Source organism: Balaenoptera borealis, assembly GCF_965194805.1.
Source record: "Balaenoptera borealis genome assembly, chromosome: 1".
Lineage (NCBI taxonomy): Eukaryota > Metazoa > Chordata > Mammalia > Artiodactyla > Balaenopteridae > Balaenoptera > Balaenoptera borealis.
In genome coordinates this window covers 103,926,555-103,949,639 of record NC_138860.1, presented here as the reverse complement: position 1 = coordinate 103,949,639, position 23,085 = coordinate 103,926,555, and the positions used below count along the sequence as shown (strand labels likewise).

General features: G+C 34.8%; 1 protein-coding gene across 1 annotated transcript in view; it reads right to left on the bottom strand.

Moving 5' to 3' along the window:
* Positions 1 to 17,078: 17,078 nt before the first annotated feature.
* COL11A1 (collagen type XI alpha 1 chain) overlaps positions 17,079 to 23,085 on the bottom strand; it is a 208,477-nt gene continuing 202,470 nt past the window's right edge. Inside the window, exons 65-67 of the mRNA XM_082382788.1 lie at positions 22,404 to 22,472; positions 20,026 to 20,259; positions 17,079 to 18,773 (exon numbers count right to left, since the gene is read on the bottom strand). Coding sequence (XP_082238914.1) covers positions 18,627 to 18,773; positions 20,026 to 20,259; positions 22,404 to 22,472 — 450 coding nt within the window. The 3' untranslated portion in view covers positions 17,079 to 18,626. The remainder of the gene's footprint in view (positions 18,774 to 20,025; positions 20,260 to 22,403; positions 22,473 to 23,085) is intronic.

The following is a 23,085-nucleotide window of genomic DNA, read 5'->3' as shown; positions in this document are numbered from 1 at the left end:
TCACAAATGGCTGTCTGCATCTTAAGTTCAGCAGGAGAATTTCTTGTTCACCAATCTGCTAAGATGGATTTTCATATAACATGATGTAATCATGATAAGACATCACCTTTGCCATATAAAGTAACCTAGTCAAGGGTGTGATATCCCATCACTTTTGCCTGTATTTTACCTTCTACAAGTAAAAGAGAAATCCTGTCCACACTCAAGGGGATGAGATTATACAGGCTTGGCAGCAGGAGGTGGAGCTCATGAAGTCACTTTAGAATTCCCTCTACCATACTTTTCTGATATTCCATCAATTCCTCTTGGATAGGTCATATCAAGGATGAATTAAAAATATATATTTGCTTATAATTGTACCAGTAGAAAGGTTGTATTCCAACTTAAGTAAACTCTGAAATTTCTAAATACAAATTTTGACCCATTTGATCAGGCTGTATTTTCACAAGCAATGAAGCCCAAAGGCTTTGCCTGAAAAGAAATTGATCTAGCAAGGGTATTTTAGAAGAGTTTTCACTTTTAAAATTTAACTTACGGCCAGTCTTTCCCCTTGGCCAATTTTTCATGGGCATACAGTGAAGGCCAAACTTTTGCAATGGCATCCCCTCTTACATTGGAAATGTTTGTTATTTATCTACTTCACCTTGGTTTGGAAGCCCTAGAGATCTAATCTTTTCCAGTGATTTCTTCTATCTTGGAAGGTAGAACTGCTAGTAGAAGTGCCATTTTGTTTTCCTAATTTCCCTTCCATCCCCTTAGTCTGTCTAAACACAATGAATTTCTCAACTGAGGACTGTAAGCAGGACCCAGGTCATGTGCTAGATATTTTTACTTTAAGGCTTGTACATTCCTTGCTAATGTATGTCTCATCATTTTCTGATATCCAAATTGTGGAATTGGTTGTGGTAATATAAGGGATCTGCCCCCAATTTGTATAACCCCTATAAGATACACAGTCCCTTTGTCTGTTAATGACAGAGCAAGATGAGGCCTCATTTCTTCCTATCTTCATAGAGTTCCTCGTGGACTTATCAAACATTTCACTCTAACTATATTAGCTGCTTCACTTTCATTCTCACTGCCAGAATTGCCTGGGCAAAGATGCCTCAGCGATGGATGGCTAAAGTGGTGCTCTGTGTTCTATTCTAATTATTACAATATTTTGACCATAAACTTGGTAAAATGCTGTCTAAAAACTTTGTCAGGCATCAAGCTCCCATCCTTTAAACAAAATCTTGCAGAAGGACCCTCTGTCCTGATACCCCAGTTTGTGAGCTATTTCCTCTTTCCTAGAGATAAGTATTTTCTGTACGTCTAATGAAAACCCTTACATTAAAGTTTCTTCGGGAAAAGAAAAGTTTCTCCCTCCGATATCAGTGAGCTCTGTAGGAATTTAAAAGTAGACAGACATTTTGAATCAGAAAATGAGAAGGAGAGAGAGAGAGGTTGAGAAACAGCTGATATGAGAAGGGGAGTGCTTAGAGCAAACCGAGTTGCCAAAAGATATACTAGTATATTGTATGGTAAATTTATGTAGATATTTATAATACTTAAAACAATATTACACATGTTTCTGTGGGTCCAGTGTTGGAGGGGATGGATTGTAGAGGGCGTGAATGAACTTTGGAGGAATTAGATGTGTTTCGTATCTTGATTGCGTTGGTGGTTACTTAGGCTTACTTGCTCATCCAACTTCATATTTAAAAACAGTGTATTTTACTGTGTGTATGTTATACTTCCTCAAAGTTGATCACATGAATAATATTATATATGGCATGTAGTTACCTTTATTTATAGATAAATGTATCCTTACAAGTATGGGAAACATATTACCAACTTAGGAAGGGTTAAGAATGGGAGGAGGGGACATGCCCTTTGCAGTTATCCATAGCTTTTTATTTCTCTATTTTATGAAGGGACCACATGTATTTAATCTGAAGTGGGTATATAAGTATCCTATTTTATATATTATTCTATTTTATAGGACATATTTCAAATTTGAATTTAACTGCTTATTCTGATATAATTGTAAATTCAAATGCCATTGTAAGAAACAATACAGTGAAACCCTTTACATTGTTTTCGTCAATAGTAATGTGTGAAAATATACTACAATATCACAACCAGGATATTGACATTAAAACAAACTAGAACCAGAACATTTCCATCACTACAAGGACCCCTCAAGTTGTCCTTTTATAGTCACATCCACTTTCCTCCCATACATACCCACTCCCTCCTTGACTCCCGGCAATGACTAATTTGTTCTCCTTTTCTGTAATTTTGTCATTTCAAGGCCATTATATAAATACAACCATACAGTATGTGACTTTTGGATTAGCTTTTCTTCACTCAGCATAATGTGCTGAAGATTCATCCAGAGTATTGTGTATATCAATAGTTTGTTTTATAGCTAAATAGTATTTCATGGTGTGGATGGATTAAAGTTTGTTTGAACCTTCACCCACTGGAAATCTGGGTTGTTTCCAGTTTTTACCTATTATGGAAAAAGCTGCTATAAACATTTATTTACAGGTTTTTTGTGAGCATAAGTCTTAATTTCTCTGGTATAAATGCCTAAGGGTGCAATTGCTGAGTTCTATGGTAATCCAATGCTTATTTTTGTTTTTAAGAAACTCTCAGACTGTTTTCCAGAATGTAACATTTTGCATTAACATCAGCAATATATGAATCATCCAGTTTATCTGAATCCTTGACAGCATTTGATGTTGTCACTTTTTTTTTTCCGCCATTCTAATAGGTGTGTAAGGCTATCTCATATGGTTTTAATTTGCATTTCACCAACGGCTATTGATGTTTGAACATATATTCACGTGCATATTTTCAGCTGTATATCCTCTCTGGTGAGTTGTCTCTTCCTTTCTTTTGCCCACTTTCTAATTGGATTGTTCATTTATCTAATTGGACTGTTTATTTTTGTTGAGATTTCAGAGTACTTTATATATTCTAAATACTAGTCCTTTGTCAACATACGACTTGAAATTTTTTTTCTCCCACTCAGTGACTTGTCTTTTCATCCCCTAATAATACCTTTCACAGAACAAATGTATGTAATTTTTATGAAGTTAAATAGTTCAATTTTTCCTCTTTTATGGATCGTGCTTCTTTTGGTGTCATGTCTAAGAACTCATTAACCTTGAGTCTCAAAGATTTCCTCCTACCTTTTTTCCTAAAAGATTTTTATTTTATATTTTAGTCCATGATCCATGGTGGGTTATTTTTGTATAAGGTGTGACATTCATTTTTTTTGCCTATGAATGTCCAATTGATTTGTCATTATGTGTTGAAAAGGCTATCTTTCCTCCATTGAATTACTTTTGCACTTTTGTCAAAATTAGTTGGACATATTTGTGCCTATTTCTGGGCTCTCTGTTCTTTTCGATTGATCTATTTGTCTATTCTTCTGCCTGTACCATAGAGTGTTGATTACTGTAGCTACATAATAAGCCTTACAACCAGGTAGATCAATTCTCCCACTTTATTCTTCTTTTTCAAAACTGTTTTAACTATTCTAGTTGCCTTGATTTTCAGTATGAATTTTAGAATTATCTTGTGCATAACTGCAACATGTCTTGCTTGCATTATGATAGTAATTGAATTAAACCTATATATCAACTTGGGGAAGTTTGGCAACTTCACTGTATTGCTGCTTCAATCCATAAACACGGTATGTCTCTCCATTTGTTTAGATTTTATTTGATTTCTTTCATCAGTGTTGTATAGTTTGGGCTTACAAATCCTGTACATGTTTTGTTAGATTTACACACCTAAGTATTTCATTTTTTAAAGCATGTTAAGTGGTATTGTATTTTTAATTCCAGTGTCCATGTGTTCCTTGCTAGTATACAGGAATCTGTGTCCTTCAACTTCACTGAACTCATTTATTAGTTCTGATTTTGTAGATTCTTTTGGAATTTCTATATAGGCAGTCATCTTATCTGTCAAGAAGGACAGTTGTACTTCTTCCTTTCTAATCCGTGTCTCCCCGTAACCATGTGTGTTCTCCTCTTCTTATAGGACACCAGTCATATTGGATTAAAGTCCACCTTAATCCAGTATGAACTCATCTTAACTTGATTACATCTACAAAGACCCTGTTACCAAACAGGGTCATATTCCGAGGTTCTACATTGAACTGGATTTATATGGGATACTATTCAACCCAGTACACCTGTGTTTTCTTTTAGCCTCATGTATACCAGACTTGAAGCTAAAGTTGGAATTCAACAGACATAGACTTAAACTCCCCTGCCTGCTCTACTGAAAAAACTATGAAAGGGGAAGTCCAGTAAGTTAGAAAACTTTGAGATAGTAACTGCTTTTCTCCAACCCAAACCTTGTGGTGCTGTATCCATTGATACTAGGAAAATTCAAGTAAGGAACATAATCTTTTACCCTTATTAGGCTGTAACAAGGCTCCCCAGTATTCCTACTGGAGTGGTGTCTGAGAAGGCAAGTAGGAAGCTGAAACTTTTGTCTCTACTGGTTGGTAATGAACCCTTCCCTTCACCAACCCCTTGCTTCCTCTATGTTATCAGTGGAAACCCATGGGAAGCCTAAATTTCCATTTCCAATTGACAATAAAGAGTCACCCATCTCTCTCCACTGAGGTGGTGTCAGAGGCAGCATAGCTGAAAGTGAAGCCTTTCACCATTGCCCAGCAGTAATGAGACCACTGCTTTGCGGTATCAGTGGAGATTCAGGGGAAGGGACCCTGAACTCTCTGTAACAAAATGTGACCCCCTATATGATCTGCTGTCTTTTTTTGACCTTTCAGAATCTCCTTATATTTGTTTTATATAAAATGTACAGGGTTTTTCCGTTGTAGTTAGTGGGAGGAGTAGAAGAAAGTAAATCTACTCCATCTTCCCAGCCGCACAAATCACTCCACATTTTAAGAGGAGTTTTAGATAATTTTGCTGTTTAACTTCCTCAGTATATTTTAATGAAAGTCATAGAAAAAAGTAAAATAAAATAAAAATAAAGACAGACCCTAAGCACAGGTGGTCATGTAGAGCACAGTTCCAATCTAGGTGCGTAGTGTCCAGTGCCAGTCAATGGAGCTTGCTTTCTCAGATTACAGGGAAGGTCAGTTTATATACCAGGCTGTTGTCTGTGCTCTTTTCTTCTTAAGCTGCCCAGCCCTCCAGGATGGAGAGAGTAGTCCAAGCAGTTGTATCTGTATTGCTCCAAATTCTTACACAGGAACCCATAAGTGTATCTCTCTGCTTTATTTCAGTCCAGAGTTTCAGATTTCTAAGGTTGCTTTATAAAGAGCAGTGATTTTTTAAAAAATGTATACTGACTTTATCTGAATCTGAAGGAGTAACAACCATTTAGCAGTATCTGAAGTACAGAGACTCAGGCTACCACTTATGCACAAGTAATATTTTCTCCTTCATATATTGTTCTTTGTCTCTGGTATAAACTCTTCCCAAAGTCTTTCTTAAACATTTAATGTAGAGCTAACTAAACCAGGGATGGTCCAGTCTCAATTTACCAGTCACTTCATTTGCAAGATGTGTTTTTGTGATGGTTAATATCGTGTCTATCTTGATCAGATTACAGGTATGCAGATATATGGTTAAGCATTATTTCTCTGGGTGTGTCTGTGAGGATGTTTCTGGAAGAGATTAGTATTTGAACTGGTGGTAGACTGAGTAAAGCAGATTGTCCACCCCAACATGGGTGGACATCATTTAATATGTTGAGGTCCTGAGTAGAACACAAAAGCAGAGGAAAAGAAATTCTCTCTTTTTTTTTTTTTTTGCCTGACTTCTGCTTTGCATGAGCTGAAGCATCAATCTTCTCCTGGCCTAGGACTAGGACCTTCACCATCTAAGTTCCTGCTTCTCAAACTTTTGGACTTAGACAAGAACTTACACCATTGGTTCTCCTGGTTCTTTCCTATTGGTTCTATTTTTCTAGAGAATCCTGACTACTTCAATTTTCCTTATGATGCCATTATCGTGGGGTCAAGCGGGACAGGGTAGCTTTGTACAGGGTAGCTTTAATGGAGACTGTCATGGACGGAATGTTCCCCTGCTCTAAATTCATATGTTGACATCTTAACCCCCAGTGTGCATTTGGAGATGGGGCCTTTTGGAGGTAAATAACAAGAGTTGGTGTTATGTTAGTGGGGCCCTCGTGATGGGACTAGTGTCCTTATAAGAAGACACACCAGAGAGTTTGCTCTCTTTCTCCACCATGTGAGGACACAGTTAGAAGGTAGCAAGGCAGAAAGAAGTCCCTCACAAGAAACCAACCCTGGTGGCATCCTGCCTCCAGAACTGTAGAAAATAAATTTCAGTTGTTCAAGCCACAAAGTCTATGGTATTTTGTTTTGGCAGCCAGAGCAAACTAATACAGAGACTTTTACTTTGATCAAATCTTTCTGGGTTCTTGGCTGCCTTCACTATTCTGATTGAAAGAGTGTAAACCATCTCATAATATAGCCTGTTTTATTTCTTTGCTTTGTCTATTACCTCTCATGAAATCTGAATTCATTTCCCTGATATGTGGGTGATCTTCCCAATTACCTCTGAATTTATTAATATAACTCTTTTAGGCCTTTGTTTTTTTTCTAGGCAGTGAATTCCCTGTCTGATCAATATATCCTAATCTCCATCCTCCTTTGCCTCCTTAGGCCTGGGTTTAGGACTTAAATGCCTAGAAGGACCAACCCACATGAAAAAAAAAAAAATGAAGCAAATGAGATAAAAGCAAAACAATGGGGAGTGCTGGGGGGTATAGCAAATTAGAGAACACATACTCCCTCAAAAATGTGCAAAGGGTACATATTCACATTGTGTTAGATCCTCCAAATTTTCAAGAGAAGCCAGAAATTCTAATTTTTAAAGGTTAGCAACTAATTTAAAAGATTCAAAAAGAATGTATGCAAGCCAGCATTATTCAGACCAAAAAACATAGGTATGAGGGCCAGATGTGGCTCTTTGGTCCCCAGTTTAGGACCTCTACTATAATCTCTTTAATGATTTCTCCCAGGAGTGCTAGGAGTTATTATGCAAGCAGTTCTGCAGGTGGCTCTTATTGATATCCCCTAGATGGCTTTGGAGATCAGGCCAATTTAAAGCCTGCTTATGGTAGAATCATGTCTCATGTCTTTTTTCACCTCTGTCTGGCAAACAGCTCCCCCTGGCTCAAAGAATCGTTGCCCAGCTGACTGCTAGCAGCAGAGCAGGGCTCCCACAAAGAACAGAACACAGGATAATTGCCGAAATCACTCTGTCCTGGGGATGAGTCTGCCTAAATTGAATAGTTTATGATGCCACAAGCTGGTATATAGCTCTGCAGCCACCTCTGCAGTGGCAACTGAGACCATCTGTCACGCAGAATCTGCAGACATCAATACTATTGTTATCTTAGGCACTAGGATTTTATTCTCCTCAATACTTTATTTACGTCATTGAACAATATTGAATTTTCTTCTGCCTGACTTGGGCTGTGCGATGGAATCATCAGCAGGTGCTTTAAATCGTTCTCTTGATGTTTGCTTGTTTCTATTTCTGGTATCGTTTTATCTCTGAAGTACTGCTTTGGGTTTTCCATTTTGCTGGTCAGACCTGTGTTGCTCTTCACTGCGGAAATTTAAGCGAGTCTCTGAGGCATGTCTTGCTATTTTATTCCTTGTTTCTAATGTGTCAGGCCAGGTTAGGCAGCAGCCTGCGGGGGCTACAGCTTGTTTCACGGAAAGTTTCAGAACTACGCAAGAGAACGGGTTGATGTAGTCAAAGAAAGAAGAAAAGTAAAAAACCTTTTCAACCACCCTCTAAAAGAAAGAGAATAATACCCAGTGTTTTTGTCTTCCAAGATTTTTTTTGGCCCAGATTCATCAAACAATCATTATCTTTCCTTTACTTAACATACTTTGTCTCTTTCACTGTTGTTGAGGAAGAAAATTTCAAAACATGCTTTGGGCCTCATACTAAAGGTCATTCACTCACAGATACCTAACTGGGTTCCTCGTTAAGATTAGAACCCCTGTCATAGATTACTTCAGCTTCCTATATTTTACCTGATGTAAAATTACTTACTTATTATTATTGTTATTATCAATTATTCACTTTTTTAATATATCTACCTTTAAAGTCTCAAAGGTGAGGAGGCTATGTCTGTCTTTTTTTTTTTTTTTTTGGGTCTGGCTTCTTTTTTTTTTTTTTTTAAACATCTTTATTGAAGTATAATTGCTTTACAATGGTGTGTTAGTTTCTGCTTTATAACAAAGTAAATCAGTTATACAGATACATATGTTCCCGTATCTCTTCCCTCTTCCCTCTTGCATCTCCCTCCCTCCCACCCTCCCCAGGCTATGTCTGTCTTATTCACCATTGGATCCCCAGGAGAACAAATAAGTAATGTATGTCTCAGCTGAGCTGATTACACTTTTACACACCACTCTTCAAATTTGATTTGTAATTTCATACAGTTCATTAACATTTAGCCCCTGTTTGCCAACCACTGTTTTATAGCTGCACAGAGCAAAACAGCCCACTTTACTCCCTATGTGCAGTACTTGTTGGTCATCTTTTCTGTTTCCATCCACATATGTTTCTTCCTCTCATATCTAAAATATAAGGTAGAGAATTTAATTATTCTACTGGTCAATAGTTTAATATTGGTAAACACTAAAAGCTAGTTTTATATATTATGAATGTGTGATCCAGAAGTTTTAAGTTTCTAGCAATTCAGCCAAAATTTCTCTCATCTAAGAACATAGGATTATTAATTTATACTCATGAGTCTTTCATCTATTCAATTAATCAAACAAAAATAAATATTTATTTAATACTTAATATTAGTTTGCTAAGGCTATTCTAACAGAGTTCTACAAACTGAGTGGTTGAAATAACAGAAACTTCTTATCTCACAATTCTGGAGGAGAGAAGTCCAAAGTCGAGGTAGTGGTTCCTTTTGATAGCTCTGAGGAAAAGATCTGTTCCAGGCCTCTCTCCTTGACTTGTAGATGGCTGTCTTTTCCCTGTCTCCTCACATTGTCTTCCTTCTATATTTGCTTGTCTCTGTGTTCAAATTTCTCTTTTTTATAAGGACATCAGTATATTAGATTAAGGTCCACCCTAACAGCTTCATATTAACTTGATTACCTCTGTAAAGATATTATCTCCAAATAAGATCATATTGTGATGGACTGGGGTTAGGAGTCCAACATATGAATTTTTAGAGGACACATTTTAAGCCATAACATACATATTATATCATTAGAATGATATAATATGTATGTTTTTGATATAATGATATAATATATATATTGATATAATATGTATTATATCAATATATATAATATAATATATATATTGATATACTGTGTATGATATAATATATATGTTATATACATATTATGTCATTAGAACTAATGTTTAGACTCTAGGGAATTCATATTTTACACTCTCGTTGGGTAGACCAAACTAACACTCATTAAAGAGAAGTATATGATACAAAGAACTATACATCCAAGAGCTGAAATTGTGTAGAACATATGTTTATACTAGAGGAGATCAGAAATTAAAAATAAAAATAGCTGTGTGCACTGGAGTAATCAGGAAGCATCTGAGACTCTAATAAAAATAAAAGCTTAGTAAAAATAAAGCTGGATTTTAATAGAGTTTAGTTAAGTATAAAAGATGGAAAAAGGCATATAATGTAGGAGATATGGGTGAGAGCAGAGAGGTATGAATGATTAAAAATGTAAGACATATTCATGTCAGAGTGAGTAGATGATCTGGTTCAGGTAGAGGAAGTATGTTGAGGAAAAATAGGAAAGGAGGTTAAATTAGATAAAAAATGAAGGTCAGGCTAGATGGAAGCTGTTTTGGGATTTGAAATCTTGGGAGCAGAGTTTACATTTTATGAGAATATGAAATAGGTAGTTCTTGAAAGTTTTTGAGCAGGAGATTGACAGTGAGTGTGGTAGAATGCAGAAATCTTCACAATCTTTTACTTCTCCCCACATCCATATACTTTGTAATGTGACTTTGCAGCCCCCCCCCCAACCCCATTAGGGGGTGGAGACTATTTTCTTTTTCACTGGACTCTGGTAGTCCAGTGACTTACTTTGGCCAGTTGGATATGGCCTAATTAACACCACAGCCGTTTTGACCCTGGCCGAAAATTAATGGCTGTGTATACTTTCTCTCCCTCTGTCTCTCTCTGCCTCTCTGTTTCTATCTATGTCTCTCTCTCTCTTGCGTTTTATCACCATTTGAAGAAGCCTGGTATAACTTGCAAGAGGATGAGGAACCACGTGAAAGAAATCCACCACAGGCAGGGTCATTCTTGATGACTAGTCCCCAGCAGGCTATTCATTTCCCCAGCAGACACATGAGTGAGCCCAAGCAAGATCAGCCTAGTCAGATGCAAGCTAGAAAGGCCTCCCATCTACGCACAGAATCATGAGCAATAACAAAAACTTAATATTTAAAACATTAAGTTTTGCAGTTGTTCATTAGGCAGTATTATTGTAATAGAAAACTCAAATGGTGACATTTGATTAATTAAAGAAGGATGAATCAGGCAGCAAATATAGTGTGGATTGGAGTGTTTGTGTGCATAGGTAAGAAGGAGAGGTGGACAATTACAGTAAAGAGTAATAGTTAAGAAACTGACCTAAGAAGGAGCTGCAACTAGGACACTAGTAATTGAGGTACATAGTAAGGCAGTTGTGAAAAGCATTTTGAGAAGACTGACAAAGCTTGTGAATTAAAAAAAAACGGTAGGTATGAATTAAGGAATTTTGTTTTTCTTTTTGCCAAGTATTATAGATAAACTTTTGCTATTTCCTTTAGAGATATTTCTAAAGTGATTTTTTAATGGCTCAAATGAGAACTTTCCTTAAGCCGTTTCTTTCATCAGTTTGTCAAAATATACCTAGTGGTTTGGGGGTTCCAAGGATAAAAATTAAACCACATTCGACAAAATATGTGGCCACAGTAAAATATTTTACAAAAATAAAGTCTTTGCTTGGGATGATTGGTTTAAAATATACACACCAAAGGTACTCCACTGTCAGGGAAAGCAGGTGGATTTTTGTTACCGTAAAAGCTAAGAGGTTACATAAGAAAACTTTGGTCTTTCAGTTAGTAGAATTTCCACACACTCCAGTTCCAGATTATGTCAAGGATAAAGCAAGATTAAACTATTTTCTGTCCAGCTCCTTGGCTTTCTGCCAAAATCATAGTGCTTCCTCATACCTGTCTTCTAACCTAAGCTAAATCCTTCCTACAACTGTTTTAAAGAATGTGCTATCCTAAGAGGGAAGGATCTTATAAAACAAGCATAGGAAGCACAGCCACATACATAACAACAATGAAAACATGTATTGTTTTTTTTTTCTTTAATGGTCAAGGGTAACAAGAAGTAGAGATAAAATTTTGAATATTTGGATAGTTTAATGTTCATGAACATACGTGTCAAGGATAAAAGGGCAATCTTTTTTAAAACGTTATTTTAAAACATATCTCATCAGGTAATTAGATAATTTTACATTATTTAAGTCTATGTTAATATATATAATGTAACTTTCTTTCACCAAATCTTAGAAAAATTATGTCTTGTTCATAAAAACTCCTCTCAGGCAAAGCATCCATTAAAACAGAACAAACAAGTGGTTGCCAGAGGGGAGAGGGTGAGGTGACAAGTGAAATAGGTGAGGGAGATTAGGAGGTACAAACTCCCAGTTACAAAATAAATGTCACGGGGATGAAACATATAGCATGGGGAATATAGTCAATAATTTGTAACGTCTTTGAATGGTGACAGATGATAACTAAAAAATGTTTCGCGGTGATCCTTTTTTACTGTATAGAAATGTTGAATCACTATGTTGTGCACCAGGAGCTATCATAGTGTTGTAGGTCAATTAAACTTAAAAAGCAAACAAACAAAGAAACTCATAGAAAAGGAGATCAGATTTGTGAAGTGGTAATGGGGAGAAGGGGAATTGGATGAAGGTGGTCAAAAGGTACAGACTTCTACTTATAAGATAAATAAGTGCTAGGGATGTAATGTACAATACAATAAATATCATTAACACTTCACTAGCTTATATATGAAAGTTGTAGGAGAGTAAATCCTAAGAGTTCTTATTACAAGGACAAATATCTTTTTCTTTTTCTTTTGTTTCGTATCTATATGAGATGATGGATATTCACTAAACTGATTGTGGTCATCATCTCATGATGTATGTAAGTCAAATCATCATGCTGCACATCTTAAACTTATGCAGTACTGTATGTCAATTGTATTTCAATAAAACTGGAAGAAAAAATAAAAATAAAACAAAAAACATTAAATTTAGGTAAAAATTAACGAGTGAAGAGGAACAGATAAAGTAGAAATGATGTCATCTTTGCCTCCCTTTGGTTCTTTAGTTCTTGTGATTCTCCAAAGATCTACATCTATACATCAGCTTTTATTTTGTTCAACAGATGTGCTGTTTAAAGATGACAATGTGGAGACATCAGGAGTCCTAATGAGTCAGATGATAATGCATATAACTTTCACACAGATCTGCATCACTGTGAAGGATTCTTGCTGAGAAACCTTACATAACTAATAGCTGATACCAGTATACAAAACTAACCTATCACTGGGTCTGCCTTTGTATGCTTTATTTGAATTAAGTTACTAGAATTAGCTTGAAGATCTTCTGTTTTTGACTTGTGGTGTTTATTTTATGATCCACCATTTCTTTTTTGTTACAGATGAGAACTTTATATGGAAATGACTAATTGCCATGACTTTTGCTGATGAAAGGACTGATATATTTGTAAAGCTTGTTCCCAATAATATGTGATGATTAACACACACACACACACACACACACACACACACACACAGATCATATTTTTTCATATTAGTAATATAGAATTATTTCCAAGACCTCCCATCTATTTACTTATTATTTATGTTCCAATTTTTACTTATGAAAGTTTCAGTATCAACAGACAAAACTATAATAATTAAGTTTTAGCACTTAATTTTTCTTTCTATAAATGTATGTCTTCTGTGATTGATAATGTACATGAACTTTTATTTATATAGGAGATAGGCACTTGCCCATAATGTTGTAAGCATGTATTGTTTAAGCAATCACAAATTATTTTCATATGTAATCTTTACAATAATATATGAGATACAATGGGAGATACAAAGCCAATTGATAAGATTGTGCCAGATGTCATTTTTTTTACTGAGACCTGTTGGCTTTTCAGATTTTTAGTAGATTCAAGGTTTCTTTTCTACTATTTTATGATATATGTTCTTAAAGGCTAGGCAACTATAACTTATTTGTGGATATATCCAGTGAAAGCCTCTGGAATATTTTAAATATTGTTAAGATGTAGTCATTTCTTCTTTCAAATTGTTTTATACGTGTCCCTTCCTCTTAAATCATGGAGGTGTAATTACTGTAATCGAAATCTGTATTATCACTCAAATTTCCACAACAGTTTCATGATACTTGGTCCCCATTAGTTGACTCATCTTACAGATCCATCCAGCATAGAATGCCTACTAGGTCCGTTCTGTAAAAACTGCCAAAAATAGTCATTCTAAACACAACTTTCATTGTGAGTGTCTTACTCAAGAACCAACATTCATTTAAAATTATTTACTGCATGATATCCATGCTCTTTTGCATGATTTTCAAGCTATTAAAACCCAACCCTAAACACAGGCCTTGGCCTCACACCAGGCCACGCCCTCTCATGACTGGGGCTTTATCAGACTCCTCCTCTTCTTCAGGTGCCACACCCACCTGTACCACTGGAATTCTTTCCTGGGTTTCCTCCTTAAAGTGGTCTTCCTTCTCACCTCCATACACACCCGTCCAAACTCTACAGATATTTGAAGAAGACGTGCCATCTTCTTCACGAAACAAACTCACAAACCAGTATTAATTGCTCTTTCAGTTCTCCAAACATCTGTATAGTCAGAACCTTGATAATAAATTGTTTTTTTTTAATAGATTTTATTTATTTATTTATTAAAATTAATTGACTTATTTATTTTTAGCTGCATTGGGCCTTTGTTGCTGCACGCGGGTTTTCTCTAGTTGCAGCAAGAGGGAGCTACTCGTCACTGCGGTGCACAGCCTTCTCATTGTGGTGGCTTCTCTTGTTGCGGAGCACGGGCTCTAGGCATGCGGGCTTCAGTAATTGTGGCATGCAGGCTCCAGAGCCCAGGCTCAGCAGTTGTGGTGCACGGACTTCGTTGCTCTGCGGCATGTGGGATCTTCCAGGACCAGGGCTTGAACCTGTGTCCCCTGCATTGGCAGGCGGATTCTTAACTACTGCGCCACCTGGGAAGTCCAAACTGTTCATTTAGATGTGATGGTTTTATCTCTTCTATTTATCTGTGATTAAGGATATGGCAAAGACACTTTCTGACCTAATTATTTTCTAAAGTTGAGTTTTTACTAGTGATGTTGCTAAATCATATCCTCAGTCATTGATTAACTGATAAGTGACCATCAAGTTTTCTGGCATTGATGTTCTATGATTCAATGATTCAAAACCACTTGCCTGCATCTTAAGAAAATATTAACTTCAAAATTCTGCCCCCCCTGCAGCTGCCCCCCTTCTGCTCTTTCACTGCAGAGGGCCTGGGTTCAATCCCTGGTGGGGGAAATAAGATTCCCACAAACCGAGCAGCACAGAGAAAAGAAAAAAAAGGAAAGAAATGAGGATACTGCAGGGGTTGCCTATGTACTGATAACTGAACTTGGAATGTTTTAGCAGGATATATTCTGAAAGATTTTAAGTTGTGAATAATTCTGCAATCTCTGGATCTCTGGGTTGCAGCTGCATTGAGGAATCATTAGTTGTATGACCACTACAGAGATATGAGACCAGCAAAATATAAAATTTGAGAGACCCTAAAACCAGCTAAACTCATCCTTCTCGAGAGCAAAATACAACCTGGGGACTTGAGAAGCTCTGTCTGATGAATTCTGGATTCTTGGATATGGTATATGCTACTGCTTTTTTTTTTGTATCCTTTGTGAATCTCTGCAAGGCTTGTATTTTATGCGAGTCTGTTTGCTGATTTGGACATCTGTGATGCAATTTGTACAGTGTTTTACTTTTTGAAAATTAAATCTTTATAAAAGTCTTGTGGGGTAGGTAGCACATATCATTAGCCACGTTTTATAAAGGAACTTATGCTAAGGTGATGATAGTAGAGGTAGGAAATGTAGAGCAGTAGCAACTATTTATTTAGCTCTTAGTATATATCAGTGTGCTAGGCCCTTAATTAACTCATTTATTTTGCAGTTATCCAGCATGCAGAGGACTATTTACTTGAAACTAATAAAGCTTAAGCTTCATAATCCTCTTTCACAGGCACCATCTAAGACCTTAGAGAGCTCCTAGAAATATGTTCATGTGGTCATATGATTGGTAAAATTTGCCAACGATTCTTTAACCATGATCAGCTAAGAACATAGTCTTTCCACTCTAACTTCTCCTTGGCATTCTTTCTTGTCTTGGGTGGTGTGGAAGGAACCTGTAAGGAGGAAATTTAATTAGGGATTCTTTTATTTGGGGGTTGTGGAATATGCTTACATGGTGGAATATAATTATGTGGCTTGCAGTTATTATTTACTTATAATTAATGCCAGTATTCCCAGTATAGAAATGGCTTTCTGGAATAACCCTATCACCCACTGTGTTATGATAATGAAACAGAATTTATACCGTAGTATGCATGTGTCTTATGGTGCCCAGAATCTGAAATCTAGTGATAGTGGAGGAGAAACAAGGTAAAACATGCACAGAATCAGAGGCTATTCTGTGGAAAAGTCTCACAGATTTAGAGTGTGAAGTATAGTATGAAGGAAATATAATAGAGCTTTTCCTGAATTTAAAATAATCTAAAATTAAAAAGTACTCACCAATAACAGAATGTGACACTGAAACATCTCTAAGCTATTGATAATAAGAATTTTTAACCTAACATGTTAGAGAAACTTATTATTTCTATAAGAAATTTAAATTATAAAATTCTCATTTGAAGAGGCACTCAGAGATTGCAGCCAAAAAATATAAATAAATAAGTAAACAAATAAACACATGGATAAAAGTGTTACAGAAGTACTTCAGAGAATTAATAAAAACAATATTTTCCTGGATGTTCTGATACTTTTGGTATAGGTCCATTTTTTAATTTAATGATTTGTTATAATATCTTTACTTCTTCTAAATAGTAACTTTTGTATTTTTTATTTGTAATTTTGTATTATTTTTTTAAAGAGAATTGTACAAAACTTTACGTGCATCAGGCCCAGGACTTACCCATGCCTGCCAGGTCAATAATATTATCCATAATTTACACATGAATAACTTATACATGCTGGGCCAAGACTAGAATGTTGTATAATATGCTTTTTCCTTTCCACTTAGCTTCCTTTTGTCCAGATTAAATCAATTATAAGAGAGAGAAAAAAAGTTGATACTATGCCGAAGACCATATCCATACATGAAAGGTATAGAAAAGGATAGGTGATTTAGTTATTTATGCATTAATTCTACTGAGTGCCAAATTTGAAGCCATTTTTTTAAATGGACAAATGCAGCTTCCCCAATGCAGGTCAATATGCAAAATATTCTCTCATTGTTATGCATTCGTTAAAGTAAATACTCTGTTGTATGGGACTCCTCTTGATAGACAATATTATTTTATGTATGATTTAGAGACTATATTTCAAATAAAAGTTCTGGAAATTCTTTTAATGCTGAAATTATGAACATATGTTTGAGACTTTGTAAAACATTTAATTATGAAAAACATTCTTTTGAAATTTTAAATATACCCTATCTTTATTTTGTTAATAGAGTATTACCATGTGGTGTTTTTATTTTAGAAATGTGGAGAATTTAAACAACTAATCTCTGAAAGATAATATTCTTTTCCAAAAGTGTAAAACTATTCTAACCTGGATGGTCAAGAAACAAAACTGAAAGCCTTTTCTGCAATAGAGAGTAATTTAAAACCTGTTTAAGAAAGAGAATGACCAATCCAGGTAGACAAGACTTGAGTTTATTTATACGATTCATATCTCCCTTCTTGAAAGGACATTTACAAACTTGATTTCAAAAATAAAAGAACTTCTGAATGACAAATGTTCACGTTTTAATTTCAATATTACAGGTATGTTCTTTTGTGATAAATTATCAGTTGAAAATGTTCCAGTGAAATCTGCTATGAATTAACACTTCATATAAGAAATAATAAAACATTTATTTTCAAGTCTTACATATATTACTTAAAATAGATACAAAGTTCAGAGTGTAATTTTTAAATTTTACTGCTATTTCAAGCTACCTGAAAGAAAATGCCTTAGTGGAAAAAAATGTTTTGATTGTTTTTACTAAGCATGACTTTTAAAACAAGCACTGTTAGTCCACCCATATGTTATTTAGCAATTAGGTAGGTCAAATAATGTATGATATTATCTTGAAAGAAAAGAAATAATAGTTGTTGGGCAGGTGCAGGTAAAATAATATTTGGAGACTATTATAATATGCAACTTAGAATCAAATTCAAGAAATTGATTAAAAATATAACATTGAACAAATTCATAAATAATTGTTTAGTTTCCATCTTTTAATATTAACCTCAGTGGTTGAAGCACACTGAAAACAATAAGATAAGGTAGTAAAAAAAACAGTACATCTGATTGACTGTTTGATGGAGGCATCAATTTGTTAAAACAGCTTCTCATACATATTTTCCTGTCCAAAAATATAAACTTGCTTATTTTCCTTGTATACAAGTATCCTGTGAAATCCTGGACTCTGAAAAGAAAAAGATTGAGGTATAGCGTTGAATAAAGCATTAAAATGCATGATGTTTTTGGCTGAAATTCAGCAAAATTACGATCAGTAGAGAAGCGTTGATTGGAGTGTGCTTCCAAAAGTCTTCCAGGTTTTGCCCTCTGAGAAATTTGTTGGCGACATCAAATAATTGAACTCTTCAACATCAATATATACAAAGGCATTTTATTATTCATCAAAGGAAGGGAATTAGAGTCATCAGAAATTGCAACTTTATTTTTTCTTGATACATGTATTTATTGCCATCATAGTTCTGCAGTTGTCATAAAATTAGAGTCAGATGGAATTCAGAGACACATGCAAGTTTTGGAAATGGACACATAGATAACAGTATAGAACTGTACATAAAATAATTACAATTTATTAAACACACTGTTTTAGCACATCCTTGATGGATGGGAATGAGCACCATGTCTTTTATGAATATATATTTTTCTCTTTTTTTTTTTCTACAGCACCAAAGAAATCCAAATAGGAAAAGAAGAGATGAAAATTGGGAATCAAGAATAAGGCCTGTTTCCATCTTAGCCACACTATCTTATATTTTTATGATTTTCAAAGCTTTTGTCATGTGATTCTGCTCCCACAAGAGCATCGATATTTCCTAATTGGTACATATATATGTAGCAAGTTATTTTCTACACCATTCTTATTCAAAACTTGCATGTGGCATAAAATGGGTTGGTGGCACCAAGGTATATTTTCTGTTGATTTCATATGTTCTTTGTCCTAATCTTAGCCAAGAAAACAAACAGGACCAACTTCAAATCCAAACTTCTGATTCTGATCACCAAAGTCATTGATCATTACATCAACGATAGGCACTTGGTCAATTTTCGGTGTATTGATTTCAATCACAGTCTTTTCATAGCCTTTTCTGGACTGTAAAGTTAAGCAGAAATAAAAAGTTATACAATCATTTTATATTTTTAAGATATGTTATTCTTTCTTAAGCTTCTGAGTGGACGTAAGAAGGTAAGAAAGAAGAGAGTGGAAAACAAATTTGCCATTATCTTTGTAGTAATTAACTCTTCTTGTTATCACTGATGTCATATGTAGTTTTAAATTTTGAAAGTTGACCATAATTAATACTTAGCCATAATTACTCAAGATAATGCTCTAATATACTGCACAGTTGGAGAGAATCTTACTGAACTGAAAAATACATTTTAACATGAAAACTGATATTGGTACCGGGTCATACCCTTACATAAATAATATATCCTTACCATTATTATAATAATTCTTATATGTATATATACACACACATAAATATATATGTATATACACACACACATAGACAAATTTGCTAAGAAAAATTTGAACGCAGTATAGGAATTATAATGCAAGAAGTCTAAAGTTGAAGCATTTCTATTGCTATGTATTAATTTTATGAATAATTATCAATACATTATATTGGGAAATCCTAAACCCTTTCTCCTTTTACATGCATTATGGTCTCTTCTTTGATCTATGTGTAACCTACTTACTTTGTTTATTTGTAATTGTGACTTCTCTTCACTCATCAGCTAAGACAACAAGCTTTTTAGGATGCTCTATTGGTCATTTGCTCTTACGAAATTACCATGTGTGAGAAAGACAGTTCCAGAGGATAAAAATAACAAAATGATAATAACTGTCTAAATTGTTGTAACATAGTACCAATAAGCATGCCCCTATAAGCAAAATACAGGGGTAAGAATTATCCATGGTATAAACAGTATAATGATGATTCCTTTATCTATCATTTTAGAGTGATGAATTAAGGAGGCAAATGAAATAAGGCTCTTGATTTTTTCTTTTTTTTTTTCATTTCAGGAGTATCTAGCTGTAATAGTATTCAAATATCAGGAATAATTCCATAAAAATAACATATGATCCAAGACTACCTTCTGTTATGACTTTAAAAATGTGTCTATACATATGTTTCAGAGTTTCTGTGTCTCTGTGTGTGTTTGTGTGTGAATATTAGTGGTCTCTAATATACTGTACTTTAATATGTCAGTGTTAAGCATCAAACCTTAATAACAATTGACACCCACTTCATGAGAGAAATCTGACTTAGGGCCAAAGTGGAATGGTTACACACTGCTTCTCACCTCTGTGAAAGAAGGCAAGCAGAGATTATACTCACCGCACAGCCATCATATAAGGCTTTGATGTAAGGGTTGTTGTCATAAGACATCTCCTCATCATTCGATCCCAGGAACCGAAGTGCTTTGTCATAGCTTCCTGATGACACATCGTACCAGGCTGCTGACTGATGACAGCTGTAGGTGAAATTTTGCCGAGCAGAAGCAGTCAGCAGTTTCAGGAATGTCATTTGCACCATATTAATGGAATTGCCTTCCACATCTAAATATGAAAGCTGGGAATAAGAGAATAAAGAGACACATAAAGACTCTTCTCCTCTTTTCTGTTATAAAAGGATAAAATCACTGTCAACAGTGAACTGTGACCCCAGAAGCATGTGGATGCATCAACAGACCCATTTTCACTTAATGAAAGAAAGTATGCATTGAGAGTCAGAAGACCCAGATAGAGGACTTTATGAAATCAGGATGTATTCCCACCTTAGGTACAGTCAGCAATACTTATTTTGGAAAAAAATCACTTTACTTCTATATATACTTCATTTTCCTAATCAGTCAGTAAGTATTACAAAAAATACCTTTGTTTCCAAGAAATCTTTCATTCTATTTGTGTATCTTTTTAAATAATAGAGTGGTAATATAGTAAAAATGAAAACTGAGGAATCTCAGTGCAATGCAAAGGTTAACTATTTTTATGTTGTTTGATTTCACCTATTTTCCTAATGTATCTACGTGACAAATTTTTCAACATGTTCCTGAATTTTTCATTTTGGCGGCACAGTCTTCAAAGAGGTTTTTGGTCTTCTAATTTTCAGCACAGACCTGCTTGTTTGTCTGTTCATAGATGATGTACTTAAATTCATCATTGTATCACCAGCACCAAGCATATTGCCCAAGACATGCAAGTGAATATTTATTGTCAGGAAATACTTATTTTGTATTTAGAGCAGGAAAACAGTCTTAATTGCAAATTATTAAGAACTCATTTGTCAAGCTCATAATTTATTGGATATAAATAAAGTATCTGGGATCAGCTGAAACATAAACCTATATTTTAAAAAAAATTAAGAAATTCACCCAGATTATAGATTCACTCAATATAAAGGCAGTTATCTGTGACTTTCCTCCTTTTTGTTGATTTTACTTAATTCTTACTGATAAACAGTTCAGATGATGAGGATCCTTGAGAGGTTGGAGAAAAGAAAAACAACAACTGGGAAATCCACTCTAAGGAAAACAAAACAAAACAGCAAAAAATAAAACCACACACAGAGTTCTATCTGTGCATGTATCTTTATCTCATACAAAGATACAAATGTAACATGGATATTTAATATGTGATTGGAAGACTGAACTAGACAGTTATGTCAAGTGGAGAACTTCACTAATATGTGTAGGTTCTTATAGGATAATAACTGTGTAAATAGTCATCAATGGAAAATAATACCTTTTTTAAAGAACGTTAAACTATTGAATAATTATCTGAATAACTGAAAAACGTTCATTTAAATACATTATAATTAATATTTTAAACACAAATATATTTTTAAACAGCTTTTAAATGCAAATTTAGTTTTGGCATCCAATCTTAAAATCTCTATAAAATGATTGATCACGAACTGGTAATTGTATGGAAATCTTTAAGTAAACTTGTGCTACAATACATAAAAGGTCAGGTCAGTCAGTTAACTTTATTTCCAGATGTAACTATCGGAAAAAACATTTCACATTCCAAAAGTTCTTACTGAAATTGCAAACAAAGAATAAATTAGTTTTCAAGTATAGCGAAAATGAAATAGGGTCAGAGATACTAAATAGACATTATATTTTCTACATCTGATATTTCTAACATAATCCATTTTTATGGTATCTATCTCAGGTACTTAGGGAAATGCATACTTTATTTGATCTTAATATTTTAGTAAATTTAATATATTTCCATTTATTTTGATACAAAAATTTTAGACTTCACTCTAAAATACCAAAGTGGTCTAAGAGGGAGGTGGGAGGAATTGGGAGATTGGAACTGACATATATACACTACTGATACTATGTATACAATAGATAACTATGAGAACCTACTGTATAGCACAGGGAACTCTACTCAGTGCTCTGTGGTGACCTAAATGGGAAGGAAATCCAAAAAAGAGGGGATATATGTATACGTATAGCTGATTCACTTTGCTGTGCAGTAGAAACTGACACAACATTGTAAAGCAGCTATACTCCAATAAAAATTAAAAAAAACAAAAAAAACACAAAGTGGTCTAAGATTTAGATAGAGCAAACTAGGGAATACATGGAATCCTGCTTTTTATAACTTAGACTTTCACAGTAAGGGTCTAGAGATTATATAATTTGAACTTGTATTATGTACGAGGTTCAAAATAAACCACTTCATGCTGAGGTAATAACATACCAGTTTTCCTCTCTTAAATTCACTAAACCAGCTTCTTGGTTTCTCCTTTGGCCATGATGAAATTCTTACCTGTTGCAAAGGAACAGGAGAATTAGAAAGTAGGTTAAAATTATGAACAGTATTGTTTATGTATATATCAGTAATTTTCAGTAAGACTAGGATGCTAAAGAGTTTTTAAAATGGTCTACCTTGGATTATACAAAATGAGATAAAGAGCAAAATTTGAGATAGAGCTTGTGAATTCCAATTTAGTGAAGACTGAGTCATTTTTTTTTCCTGTTTTCTTTAATTGCTCAAAAAGAAGGGGGTGGGAAATAACTTGGTAAAGGCATACTAAGGGTTGGCTGTAGGGGACATGGGTGGAACTCTTAGGTAACACCTTACAAAGGAAACCCTCACAATGCCAGCTGGCATCTTCCATCAAGGCAGATACCGTGAGTATTTCACAGCCAAGGGAGGCATCCTGAAGCATCCAGCTAGTAACTCAGGGCGGGATGTTATGGAAAAGTCATTGGCAGGAAGCAAGCCCATTATTCCCTGCTGGGGAGAATGCTTAGAATCTTTTATAGATCTGAATTTATTGTTTTGCTTTACAAAGATCAGCAAAAATAAAGGTATATAAGCTTCACTAGGTATATAGGCCTCACTATAGGGAATTTGAGTAATCCTGTAAGGGGAGGCA